The 13,467-nt window shown below is 55.0% G+C and overlaps 1 protein-coding gene across 4 annotated transcripts; it reads right to left on the bottom strand.

The window, feature by feature from the left end:
• Positions 1 to 2,422: 2,422 nt before the first annotated feature.
• EIF5A (eukaryotic translation initiation factor 5A) lies at positions 2,423 to 12,596 on the bottom strand. 4 transcript variants are annotated; one of them, XM_048518351.1, is made up of 4 exons: positions 12,424 to 12,596; positions 5,767 to 5,956; positions 3,142 to 3,246; positions 2,423 to 2,629 (listed from the first exon to the last, which is right to left on the bottom strand). In XM_048518351.1, the coding sequence occupies exons 2-4, from the start codon at positions 5,929 to 5,931 to the stop codon at positions 2,438 to 2,440; spliced, it is 462 nt and encodes a 153-aa protein (XP_048374308.1). In that variant the 5' UTR covers positions 5,932 to 5,956; positions 12,424 to 12,596; the 3' UTR covers positions 2,423 to 2,437. The 4 variants fall into 4 exon arrangements, with proteins under 4 accessions (XP_048374308.1, XP_048374307.1, XP_048374305.1 ...); XM_048518350.1 differs by having other exon boundaries at positions 5,767 to 5,953; XM_048518348.1 differs by lacking the exon at positions 12,424 to 12,596 and adding an exon at positions 12,184 to 12,340 and having other exon boundaries at positions 5,767 to 5,953.
• Positions 12,597 to 13,467: the final 871 nt, after the last annotated feature.

Below are 13,467 nucleotides of genomic sequence, written 5' to 3'. Positions count from 1 at the left end.
TCCTTCTTGGAGTGTTGGCATAGAACCTCGCCTCGCTTTGAAAAAAAAAACACAGTGGTAGCCCAGATAAACTCCTCAAGTACTCCATTTCTGCCTTTCTCACGCACTCTGAAGCCTTTCACTTCTAAGTGGCCTCCACAGGCACCCTTGCAGCCCCCATCCTTGCCAGACCCTGCAGAATTTTACACAACCCGGAGCCAGCTTGGCAAGTGGCTTAAACTGTTTTTTTTATTGAGGTTGATTAACAAATGTGGCTGGATTTAACAGGAGGTGAAAGGTGAAGAGGTTTGTGCGTGACCTGGCTGACATGGGAGGGGGGGGAGGCGGGTCTGAACCAGGGAAACAAGTCGAGGGGCCACTCGGCTCCCCCGGAAGATCCCTACCTTAGACAGCTCTTGGTTACCCAATACAAAGGGCGGGGGGGGGGGGGGGGGAATCGTGCTAGAGAACTGCCAGAGAACAGAACATGATTGACAGGGCCAGAGCTTAGGTGGGATTCAGGCCAAATGTGCATCTTTACCAGGCAAGCTGAGAGAGCAAATCTGCTCCCTGCAGTGCTGGGGAAGTAGTAAGCTGTGCTCCCCAGCCTTATAATAGGGACTCCTACCTCCCAAAGTTCCTGCACTGGCATGGGGAGGGGGAAGGGGATCAGTGCTCTGTAGAAGGACTTAAGTATAAGGGGTTAAAGCAAACTCCCAACCTAAACAGGAGCAGTAATCTGTAAAACAAAAAAAAAGACACACTACACTTGAATAATGGGTGGTCCTCCGCTACTGTGGGGAAGGCACAACCCAAAGGCAAGGATCCAAGAGGATTGACCAAATTGCTGCAACCACCGATGAGAAAAAAGCTTCAAAAGCGTGAGGGGGGGGGGGCAAATGGGCATCCCTCCCCCCCTGCACACAGCAGAAGGCCTCACAAGAACAAACAGCATTGGATGGTGGGGTAAGAGCTCTGTCTGCAGCTCTCGCTGATCTTTAGCTCCGTTTCAGTTGTTCCTGCAAAAGGGGGGGGGGGGCAGCTTCTCTCCCACCCCCACCACCTCAGCACAGAAGCGTTAAGCTTTAAAAAAAAGAAAAGAAAAAGAACAATTCAAACGAGTCTCTTGCAAGGTTGTTTCCTCCTAGCAGTTTAAATGTTTCCTTTAAGTGCAAATTCTCAACATCTCTTTGCCAGAAAACAGCTGTAGTGTTACTAGCACCGGAGAGAGGGAAGGAGCTGGGAGTGGGGAGGGGGGGGAGGAAAGGAGGGGACCAAAACAAAAATTTAAAAGGAATACATCAGCATCCAGCTTTTTCTCTTTTAAAAGACCACAAAATAAAAAGTTTGTTTTCTCTTGTTTAATTCAAAAGGGACGGGGGGGAGATTTTGCTTTTTTAAAGGAAGGGAGAGAGAGAAAAAAAAAGATTTGGGTGGTCTGGAGCCAAATGGAGCCAGTCTGCGGGTTGCGATCCTCTCTGGTTCATCACAAGGTGGAGCTGCTGCTGCTGCTGCCCTGCGACAGGAGGGGAAGAAGCAGAGGCAGCCGTGAGGCCCCCGACTCGGGAGGGCTGCAGCCAAGCGCCTGCCCCGCGGCCTCCCTCTGGGCCCTCTCCCGGGCTCACCTGCAAGGTGCCTGCTCGGACATTTAGCCACAGCCTGGCCTTGATTAGCAACACAGTGCAGCTTCCCTTGGCTGGTCATATGTGAGGAAAGCACGGGGTGATCTGAGAAGGGAGAAAGGTCTTGGCAATGAAGAAAACTATGAGGAGAGGCTGCAGCGTTTGGGACTCTTTAGTTTGGAGAGGAGGCGGCTGAGGGGGGATATGATTGAAGTCTACAAAATTATGCATGGGGTAGAAAATGTTGACAGAGAGAGATTTTTCTCTCTTTCTCCACAATACTAGAACCAGGGCAATCCATTGAAAATACTTGGGGGAAGAATTACAACTAATAAAAGGAAACACTTCTTCAACGCAACGGTGTGATTGGTGGGTTTGGAATATGCTGCCACAGGAGGTGGTGATGGCCATTAACCTTGGATAGCTTTAAAAAGGGGCTTGGACAGATTTTATGGAGGAGAAGTCGATTCACGGCTACCAACTTTGATCCCTCCTTGATCTGGAGATTGCAAATGCCTTAACAGGACCAGGTGATCGGAGGCTACTATTGCGCTCACATCCTACATGTGAGCTCCCCAAGGCACCTGGTGGGCCACCATGGGAGTAGCAGAGAGCTGGACTAGATGGACTTTGGTCTGATCCAGCTGGCTTGTTCTTATGTTCTTAAAAGCTGCCTTCCTGAGGGTGGGAAATACTTGCAGATTTCGGGGGGGGGGGGAGTCTGGGGTTTCGGGAGGGACCCCTGTTGGAAGGGGATGTCCTCCAAAGCAGCCCTTCTCTTGAGGGAGCTAATCAGTCATCCCGGAATTGACTGGAATGGTGGGAGCTCGACAACCCTAATCTTCCCCCACTGGCCCATGCAGGGCCCGCCCCCGCCCCCACGTGCCATCCCTTACCAGAATTTCTTCGCCACAGTCATACTTCTGTTCAATCTCCTTGCCCAGGTCTCCCTCGGGAAGGCGCAGGTCCTCCCGCACTTCTCCGCTGTCCTGGAGCAGGGAGAGGTACCCATCCTGGATCCCAATGAGCTGTCAGGAGGGGAGAGGGGAACAGAGAGGAGGAGGAGGAGGAGGAGGAGAAACATCGTAAGCCGGCTGCTTCCTGCCACCTTCTAATGGGGAGTTGTGAGAAATGAGCTGCGTGTATCATTCTTGGAACCCTTGACTGGCCGTCAGAGAGAGCGTGTGCGTGTGTCCCAAAAAAGCACTCCACCAGGACTGTGCTGGCTTTCCTCATCTCACCATGAAGGGAAGCCTCCGGGAATACTTTGGGACAGTTTATACCTACTGGGATCTCCTCCCGCAGGCACAGGGACAAACAGGGCAGTCCTTATGACCCTGACTTTTGACACACTTCGAAGCCCCTCCCCCTGGCAGATTCCACTGGGCCCACCCCTGTCCGGTTGGCCCCCAAGATGCCTCCGCAGTGCTGCCCATTCACGACTCCTTGTCCAAAGCCACACACCCCCGGTCGGCCTGGCCTCATCAGCCTCGCAGCCAGAAGCCCAGGTCAGCTGCAAGTCTGGCCTCTGCTCACCTACCTGGAAGTCATTTCTCTTAATATTGGGCACATCCATGTTGTGGGTTGAAGGGCAGATATCTTCGTATTTCTTCCCGGTGAAGATGTCGATGCCAACAAGGTGCACCTGGTGGGAGGAAGGAAAGCAGCAGCATCACCCGGGTGGTCTTTGCAAAGGCGCCCACCAGCTGCACAGCGCACAAGCAGAGAACCGGGGAGACCCGGGTTCAAGACCCCGGTCAGCCGCCAACTGCATTGGGGCATCCTGGGGCCGGTCACAGTGCCTTCAGACTGGGCTGGCTCGGGGAGGGGGGGGGGGCAAAACAGAGAAGGAAGCTACCCTGACTTCCTCACTGAAGAGGTGGAACTAATGGACTGAAGTATTCTTCCTACAACCCCCCCCCCCCCCCGCCCCACAAACCAGTCTGGAACTGGAGTCCAATCCCTCTCTGGGTGACTCACACCCCCCCCACACACACACACACACTGTGCACTGTCTCCACTTCGTCTGCCTTCGCTTTGTGGACTCACCCTCTGGCCTCTTGGTCAAGCACCCCCCCCATCCCCCCCCCACCAAATCATGAACACACAACCCAGCCTTATGTTGGACCAGCCCCTCCACTCAGTCTCCAGAGAATTATGCAAGAGGTCTTCCACATCACCTCCTGCCAGATGCTTTGCACTGGCTACGGCCCCTTTACCAGCCTTAGATGCCCATGTTTCCTAATACACCAAAATCTTGACTGCCCTTTTAAGTCGCCCAGCGAACCAGCCCCCAAATTAAAGCGTGGCTCGCGCAGGCCCGTCTTTCTTTTTGTGCCTGGTTAGACGCCACCTCCTCTGCCTTCCATCCGGCTATGCTACCGCGACGCATTCCTTTTCAGCCATTAACCTTCCGTCTCCAGCCAGTGTGATTATTTGAGGAAACTGATCGATGCCTGTGCTGGGCTGTGTGGCAGCCTCCAGCCCCACCTGGTCAGGCCAAAGCAGAATCAGCGAAGGCACCAACGGCCAGGAGAATCCAGCAGCCAAAGCTGGCACCGTTCAGATTCAGGGTGGGGAGGAAAAATTGTCCCACGGACCCCCGACGATAGGAACAGCTTCCTGGGAGGAGCTGAGGCTTGGGAAAAGAGCCCAGGAAACGAGGCAAGAGAAGGGCAGCACCTGAAATGGTGGGGGAGGGGCGATTCTGCCAGCTGCCGGCTTCTGCTATTGTCACCTGGCAACCCAAAACGGGAAGGGAAGGAGATGAAAGTCCCGTTTGGTCTGACTGACAGGCCAATGTTATTGGCTGCAGCATTCTAGCCTGTATGAAGCGTCCCCTTTAACGGACACCCTTCAGGGACCACGCGGGAATCAGCTATCAAGAGTCTCCAAGCAAAAATCCCTCTCCTTTGCAACAGGCCTGTCTTACAGGTCATCTCTGATGTGGGGTGGAAAAATTTCCCAACCAGAATTTTTTCCCCGATGCTGTATTTTTCCATGGTAAATATTCTGCCCGACACATGTAAATATAGTCTGCTTATTTATAGTTGCCGGGGCTGTAAATCAAACGTGTTGGATGGCCTGAATGAAGAAGAAGAAGAAGAGTTTGGATTTCTATCCCCCCTTTCTCTCCTGCAGGAGACTCAAAGGGGCTGACAATCTCCTTGCCCTTCCCCCCCTCACAACAAACACCCTGTGAGGTAGGTGGGGCTGAGAGAGCTCCGAGAAGCTGTGACTAGCCCAAGGTCACCCAGCTATGCAGGTGTGGAGTGCACAGGGCTAATCTGAATTCCTAGATAAGCCTCCACAGCTCAGGGCGGCAGAGCCGGGAAGAATAAAACCCAAGTTCCTCCAGATTAGATACACGAAGCTCTTTAACCCCCACGCCACTCATAGAGGGAGAAGAGTTCTCGGATTTGAGTCCCCCCTTCTCTCCCAGAGACTCCAAAGGGCTGACAATCTCCTTGTTCCCCCCCCCCACAACAAACACCCTGTGAGGTGGGTGGGGCTGAGAGAGCTCCGAGAAGCTGTGACTAGCCCAAGGTCACCCAGCTGGAGTGTGTGGGGAGTGCCAAGGCTAACCTGAATTCCCCAGATAAGCCTCCATTAGGCTCAGGGCGGGTAGAGCTGGGAATCAAACCCGGTTCCTCCAGATTAGATACACGAGCTCTTAACCTCCTGCGCCACTGCTGCTGAAGAAGCACAGACAAACCCTGACGCTTGCACACGGCATATTGGCTTCCTTGGGCGGAGGTGATATAAAGTTCCCAGCATCGGGGCATAAATTGGGCTGATGAAGGGGGTAACCAGTGCGGCGTAATGGCCAGTGTTGGACGAGGATCTGGGAGGCCCAGGTTCGAACGTCCAGTCTGCGATGGGAACTCGCTGGGTGACCGTGGGCTACCCACACACTTGCAGCCTAAAGTACCCCCACGCTGTAAGCTGCTTTGGGCCCTCACTGGGGAGCAAGTCAGGGTATAAATGAAGCAAATAAATGAATTTAAAAAAACAAGGCAAGGCAACAACAACCAAAAAACCCTTCATACACACTTGTGTACAATCAATACCTGCCAGGTTGCTCTGCCAACAGCCAAAGGAACAGCCACGAGGAGCCACCAGAGGCCATGGCAAACTGAGACAAATGTGGACGAAGCGCACTTACTTTGGCATGCCCGTGCTTGCCGGTCTTGGAGGTGGACATCTCCACAATCTTGCAGGGACGCCCTTTGAGCACCACAAAGCCGTTTTTGCGGAGAGCGGAGCACTGCATGGGGAAGGTGGCCGATGCCCCGGCATCGCCGGTCTCAAAGTCGAGGTCATCAGCCATGGTGGATCAGATGTTATGGAAACTGCTGGGGAAAAGGGGTGGGGTGGGGGAGAGAGAACCCAGATGAATCAAAGGAATGGAGCCTCCAGGTACCAGCCTCTGAGGAAACGAGTTCCACTAGTGCAGTGGTGGCGAACCTATGGCACTCCAGATGTTCATGGACTACAATTCCCATCAGCCCCAATTGGCCATGCTGGCTGGGGCTGATGGGAATTGTAGTCCATGAACATCTGGAGGGCTGCAGGTTGCAGACCCCTGCACTAGCCCAAAATCAAGTGGCACCAGAAAAATGAAAAGTACCAAGAAGTAGGCATGGTACAACTCAGTACGTTCTGAACAACATCGATACATGTGCAGAATTTTTTTCTGCAGCCAGCCACTCACCCAGCATTTCCAAAGCCTCAACTTTAACCTCTTGGAAAAAAAGATTCACAAGTTCCCAGAGGCCATGACTGCAGACACACTCTGGGGCAAACGTGGGAAGGGCACCCAGTGGCCACCTGGAGACCACGCTCAGCTCCCACGGCGGAAGAAGTTCCCACTTAGGTCCCGGCCTCCCACTCAGGTATCACCCAAGGTCACGCAATCCCCTTCTGGCAGAATCACTGCCGGGGAGAAGCTTGTGGGCACTCCAAGGGGCAGCAACCTGCCACAAGGTGGGAAAGCGCCGGCAGGCGACCCACGATGCTGCTGCAGGAGTCCAGGGCCGTGCAATCAGTCAAGAGAATCAAGGCATCACCTTCCTGGCTTCAGACCGAGAGAAGGCTGCATTCGCAGAAGCCTCCACTCCGCCTGCCAGCTGGGCAGTTTCTCCCTGGACAGGAAGCAGGCACTAAAATGGTAGGCAAGCCTGGCCTCTGAAAGGGCTCACGCCTGTGACTGTGGGACTGGATAAGCCCTGGCCCACCTGTGGGACTGAATTCAAGTGACGGCCATTACTCAGCTCCTCATCGCAGAGGCTTCTGTAGTTAAGTGGGACCATGCGTGATCCCTCTGCCAGGCCTTGGAATGGGCTTCCCAACAGGTTCTTGAGCATTTGGACAAGCAGGCAACACTTCCACTTCGCCTCCTGTTCCAGGCCGACAAGGTGCCCAAGAGTCATAACCTACTGCATCTGTGTATGGTTCTCCAGTTGAACAGTGGCGGATAGGAAGGCGCTCCAAAGGGTGATCACTACTGCACAGAGGATTATCGGCTGCCCTCTCCCCTCCTTGGAAGAACTCTATAATTCCCGAAGCCTAAAGAAAGCCCCAACATTCCGGAGAGAGACCCGGCCCCATCCGGGCACACTCTCTTTTTTTGAACTGTGACCATCCGGCAGACGACACAGGTCTATCAGAACTAGAACAAAGAGGCTTAGAGACAGCTTCTACTCTAGAGCTGTGACTATGCTAAACTCCGCGGCTTCGTGTGGATGTGTTTGGGGCTGTGGAGGGATGGGTGGAGGAAGGGGAAAGTGAGGATGGGGGATGAGTCTGAAATTGTGTACATCGAGGAATGCTGCTGTAAATTTTGTTGTGCGTGCACAATGACAATAAAATGCTTATGCTTTGTCAGATGCTAGCTAACCTTTCCCCTCCACCCCCCCAAAAAAGCCTTTTTGATCAGCAATGCCCCATTTTCACAGAACGGCTAAAGACTGCCACAGGACACCTGAAGCAAAGAACCGAGATGCCTGAAGAAGCCCGAGAGCTTCACTTCCCCAGACTAGACACTGCCTTTCACACAGCAGATCTGGGAGCCTAAGAATTTGTGGGCTGGTATCACTCTGAGACGCAGGTCCGCTGCACTCCCTCCGCACTATTGCAGCGTTGAAGCCAGGAAAAAGATCACCAAAGATGGGACCTAAGGAAGAAGGTGCAGACGTATTTACCTATACCCCTTACCAAACTCAGTCTAACTGAAACGCATCGGGCCGTTTTATGAACAAGTACCTATATAGTAGCGAAGGAGGTCTGAGGGTTATGGATTCATAATTCTCCTATCAGCCCCAAGCAAGCAGCATGGCCAATTGTAGGGGCTGATGGGAATCGTAGTCCATAACATCTGGAGTGCCAAAGGTTCGCCACCACTGCTATAAAGCTTTTCAGACGTTTATAAAGAGAAACCAGGGATTTCCTGTGCAAATCTCTCTAAAAAAGTAACTCTTAGTCTAGAAGTTTGGTGGGAAGCTTTGAACTCAAAAAAAAAGAGAGAGCCTTTGGACTCCTAAGAGGCTCAGACCTTCAAAATTTTATGGGTCCCCTAAAGTGCTCCTGGACTCAACTCTAGCTTTTATTACTGCAGATCAGCATGGCCACCCTCCAAAACATTTTTCATCCAGAATCTCGCTTTTTTCCTTAACTTCCATCCCAAAAGCAGCAGCTAGCCATACAAACAAACGAGGAGAATTCCCGCTTTCGTTCTGTTTAAAGGAAATCTCCAAATGCTGGGAAGAGAGAAGAATGAAGTTTTATGCCCCCGGAGCTGTGATTTGCAGTGGAAGTCCCACAGTAGCAGACCTGTGAAGTCGCTCCAAACAGGGGCCTGGAGGGGGAGCGATCGAAATCAAGAAGCCCACCCACCCTCCTGAGCTCGACACACAAGAGTTTGCACCATCAAGTACAGCTCTCTCCCTTCAGTGCTGGGTCTCAACTTAAGCTCCTGCTCCACTTTCAAGTCAGCCACGAAAGCCAGACCCTCCTCCCTGCACTGGGCCAGAGTATGAATCCCAGGTGAAGAGCAATAAAGCCCAGGGGGTGCCCCGGAATCCCCACATCCTTAGCAGCTCAATCTCTGCCTGGGCACTAGGAACCAGGGGCATCCCACTTGAAAAATGTGGAGAGAGAATTTAGGACTAACAAAGGGAAACACTTCTTTCACTTAAATGTGACTGGTGTTTGGAATATGCTGCCACCGGAGGTGGTGATGGCCACTCACCTGGATAGCTTTAAAAAGGGCTTGGACAGATTGATGGAGGAGAAGTCAATCTATGGCTACCCATCTTGATCTCAGATTGCAAAGACCTTAGCAGATCATTGCTTTCATATCCTGCATGTGAGCTCCCAAAGGCACCTGGTGGGCCTCTGCGAGTAGCAGAGAGCTGGACTAGATGGTCTCTGGTCTGATCCAGCTGGCTTGTTCCTATGTTCTTAAGGCCATTGCTTTCACATCCTGCCTGTGAGCTCCCAAAGGCACCTGGTGGGCCTCTGCGAGTAGCAGAGAGCTGGACTAGATGGACTCTGGTCTGATCCAGCTGGCTTGTTCTTATGTTCTATGTTCTTAAGTAGTTCTCTGCCTTCGTACCAAAAATCAGGAATAGGGTGAAGTCCCGCTCCCACCACGCAACCCTTTTGTCCAAGGCTTCTTAGGAAACGGAGATGCAGCTGGTACCAAGGTCAGGCCTTGATGTGTCCTGCACGGTCCCAGGTATGGCCAGAACCCTCCCCAACTTCCAGCAGGCACCGCAGAGGAAGCCTGGCCGCAGAATGAAGACCAAGCAGAGACACAAGCAGGAGGCTGCAGCTGCTTGCTACCTATGCAGGCACTGGCCAGGCTGCTTTGGCTCTGGAGAGACGGGGAGACTCATTTTCCCCTCTCCAGGGAGCTCCAGAGCTCCTTTTAGCGCTGTGGCAGCCGGTCCTCCTCGGCATGCCACTCCTAACCTGCCCGAGGCGTCGATAATTGATTAGGACAACTGTCAACCATAATAGCTCACGCAGAAAGGAATGACAGCTCCTTCTGAGGCGGCGCGGCAGCAGTCCCCCGTATCACCGCCCATAACCCTGGAGCATGACCACGTGCTTCCGATTTGGCCCAGGGAAAGGGGGAGGGAGCCGCGCAGCCCGGCAGAAAGTTCTAACCCACTTTGCGAGAGAGAGAGAGAGAAGCACCAGATCTCCCTGTGCCACATGTTTGGAGAGAGCCTCCCTCGCTTCCTGCCAACACCAAGCATGATTCAGCTAAGCCAGGGCGACTGCAGAGAGCCAGCACCAACCACATGGCCCCGGGAAGCCGGGACAGAGCGGACTGCGTCGCTTGGAGCCCTCTTACACAACAGGGAGGGCAATACCCCCCACAGAGCCATTCCACATCCAGAACTATGTGAGGGGGCGGGAGAAACTCCCCCACAAACTGTTTTGGAGCCTGGCTGTGTTGGGCTGCAACAGAGGAGCTGGATTTGAGTCCAATACCCCCTTCAGAGACGGACAAAAGGTCAAAGGTATCTGGCAAAGAGAGCTTTGACTTGTCAGACTCTCAGTTGCTGGGTCTTAACTCTTCCCCACATGCTGAAAACGTCCCACGATCCTAAGCCCCAGCCCTCTGTCATGCACCAGACCCAGCTCCCGCCAGGCCCAGGAGAAGCGCCAGATGAAATGTCAGCCAGTCACCGTTCACTGTCAATGCCCCGCCAAGCGCTGTCACTCGGAGGGGCCTTCCTCTGAGCCCAGGTAAGAAGCCACCACACAAGGAAGGAATTTCCAGCCTCAACTTTTCTCAGTGTCCCCTCAGATCTCAAGGAGCAAAAGGCACTCCGGTGCTCCTGGACTCTAATCTAACGGTTCCCCCAACATGGCTACCAACTGAAACAATCCACCGTTATTGTTGAATATGTTCAGTGGTTGTCCCATTGGGAATTAAGTCACCTGCTCACCTGCCCAGGCACCCTCCAGCAGCCAAGCCTCAGGCTGGCCCCTTTCATCCCATCTCTCTCCTCACCTCAGCCCCAGGGGCAAGTGGTACCTTTTCCACACTGCACCATTCAATCTGCCACTGGTGTTTCTGAACCCTCACACACACCCCTACAGCTCCACAATTGTAGATTCACCCCACCTAATCTTGCAACCAACCAGATGGCCCCAGTCCTCTTTCCATTCAATCAACATCAGCCCCTCCAAAGGGGATCAGTTCACCTCTGCAGACCCCCTGAACCCCATGTCCTAAGAAGAGGCAGGGGGGTCCCACTATTGGGGCACCCGCTCCTTCCAAACACACACTCATGGCAGCCAGGCTCAATCCCCTGCTTGGCCCGATCTCCCTCACAGGGTTGTTGTGAAGGCATAATGAAGGAGAAAAGAATATATGAGCCACTCGGGATCCCCACTGGGGAGAAAGGCAGGGTATAAAGGAAGCAAAGGAATATTGTCTTTATCCAGCCAGGCAGACCTTTTCTTCTGACCCCCAATCGCCTCCCCGCTCCTACTCCTTGGTCTCACCTCTGCCTTACAGGAACCCACCTTCTCAGAGTGCCTTCACCCCCCCCCCATATGGAGATTTTGGAGCAGGGGGGGGGAGAGAAAACTTCTCCAGAGTATTCTTCAGACATGCACCAGTGCTAGGCTGATGCCCAGTTTTCAAGGGGAATGGCTGTCCAACCCTTAATAATCTATCCTCGGGGAAATCCACAGCCTTCCCACCCCACACTGGAGTTCTCACCACTCTGCCCTCAAGCTCAGGGTAGGATAAGTTCACCTCTGGGCCCAGAAAGACGGCAACACTTTCTCTCTCTATCCCGCCACCCCCACCCAAACAGAGCTTACCATTTTGCAAACCCTCCATGAGCAGAGAGATCCTTTGAAAAGGGGGCTTAAAAAAAAACCCCTCCAAAACAAACCAGGGATGCCTGGATTTGCAACCCTCACCCACAATCCCAACAGCCTGTGGGGGTCTTCCTCGCAAAACTGAAAGACCCCCCCCCCAATAAGCGTGGCCTCCAGGTTTGAAGCCAAAAGCCCCCCCCCTTGGAATCTGTGGGGCTTTTCTTAGGGCAGTCGTCCAAGACCATGGAGAGGAACCTCCAGAGCGCCCCCCCCCTTACAGGTGATAAGGGCCACCTTCCCCAGGTTGCATCATGAAGGGCGCCCCCCAGCCCCACGGCGGCCGCTCCCCCCGCTGGAGGACCAGGGGGAGAGGAGCACAGGGGCCCCCTCCCCCCGAAAAGCCCCCCAGGCGAAAGGGAGGCCACCAGTCGGAGCCACACTCTGCCCACCCCCCCTCCACCAACGCTTGCCCCAGCCACATCCCTCTCCAGTCCCCCCGCCCCGCCCGGGGCGGACACCGCGGCCTGGGCCCGCCCGCCGCCTCCTCCCGACCACGCGAGAGCCAGGCGGGGGGGAAGAGGGAGGCCGGCCGGCCAGCTGCCCACCGGCCGCGCCTCGTGAGGGGGGGGCTGCCGCTCCCTCCTCCCCTCCCGCCGCACGACCCTCCCCCTCCCCCCGCCGCGGTCTTCCCCTCCTCCTCCTCCTCCTTCTCCCCCCTCACTCACTCACTCACCCGCCCGCCTCGAGCTCAACCGCCGCCGCCGCTGCCTGCTGCAACCCAGCCCGCAGTGCGCACGCGCACTTATCGCCTCCCCCCGCCACCTTTTCCCCCGCACGCGCACTACGCGCGCCCAGCCCAAAGCAAGGCGGCCGCTGCCAGGGAGGCGCCGCCCCCCGCGCCTGCGCACACGGCGGCGGCGGCGCCGCTCAGCGTCGCGCCCCGCCTCGAGCCGGATCTGAGCCTGCGCGTTACCCGCAGAGGGGAGGAGAGGCAGCAACCAGAGCGGAACACCCCGCTGCGGCGCGCATGCTCTCCGCCGGACAGGTTGGGTGGCCGCCTTAGTGCGCGTGCGCTGGCAGAAGGTCTCGCCTCGTCACTGGAGGGCCACACCTATCGCAGCACGCAGGCGCCCAGGATTGCGGCCATTTGCGCGCTGAGGTTCCCAGCCTCGCTCCCGCGGCGCGCATGCGCACTGCGAAACTCCATCCTAGCCTTTCAAGTCCTCCTGCTGCACTCCCGACGCTTGCCATAGAGCGGGCGGCCCAGAGCGGCTGGCGCAGGTCGCTTCTTTTTTTTTTCGCCTCGCTGGACCCACGCGGTCTTCTCCGGCCATTTTGGGCGAGGGACGGCCGCCATGTTTACCATGGCAACCGTGGAGTGGTGCGGCCGGTTGAAATGCAACCCGTGCAACCCATAAATCCTCTGCTTTTCCAGCAGGCGCGCAACGTGATGGATGCACCCCTTGCAGTTGACTGGCGTTCTTGTGTGCGCTCGCGAGTCTTTTCCTGGGGGTGCCAACTGCCAGCTGGGGCTGGGCGTCCCGGCAGAATGACTGATGCCCAGACCACCCCTGGAAGAGTGGGCACCGCCTTCCAGATGAAATCCCTCCTCAAGCCCCCTCCGTCCACAAGCACTGCCTCCCACATCTATTTATTTATGTATTTAAAACATGCATTGAATTTTTAAGCCATTTTCCTCACAGTTGGGCGAGGCAATAAAGCACAGGTGTCAAACTCCCGGCCCTCCAGATGTTATGGACTACAGTTCCCATCATCCCCTGCCAGCATGATGTAGTCCATAACATCTGGAGGGCTGCAAGTTTGATGTAGTCCATAGCATCTGGAGGGCTGCAAGTTTGACACCTATGCAATAAAGCTACAGACCCCTGGCCATGCATATCACATCAGGCTGTCCATATGTACCTTCGTTGCCTGGGGTTGCTGGGGCACTCATAACACACACCCACACCCAAATGCCTGGCTGTTCCTGGGACCCTGCCCTGAGGAATTAACACAC

Source organism: Sphaerodactylus townsendi, linkage group LG15 (assembly GCF_021028975.2).
Source record: "Sphaerodactylus townsendi isolate TG3544 linkage group LG15, MPM_Stown_v2.3, whole genome shotgun sequence".
Lineage (NCBI taxonomy): Eukaryota > Metazoa > Chordata > Lepidosauria > Squamata > Sphaerodactylidae > Sphaerodactylus > Sphaerodactylus townsendi.
This window is presented reverse-complemented; position numbering and strand designations above follow the sequence as displayed.

Coding starts and splice junctions, on each gene's coding strand:
- EIF5A (XM_048518351.1), bottom strand. CDS start 5,931: ATGGCTGATGACCTCGACTTTGAGACCGGCGATGCCGGGGCATCGGCC. Junction 3,247..5,766: donor GCAAGCACGGGCATGCCAAA/GTAAGTGCGCTT, acceptor TCCTCCCACCAG/GTGCACCTTGTTGGCATCGA. Junction 2,630..3,141: donor TTAAGAGAAATGACTTCCAG/GTAGGTGAGCAG, acceptor CCCTCCTGACAG/CTCATTGGGATCCAGGATGG.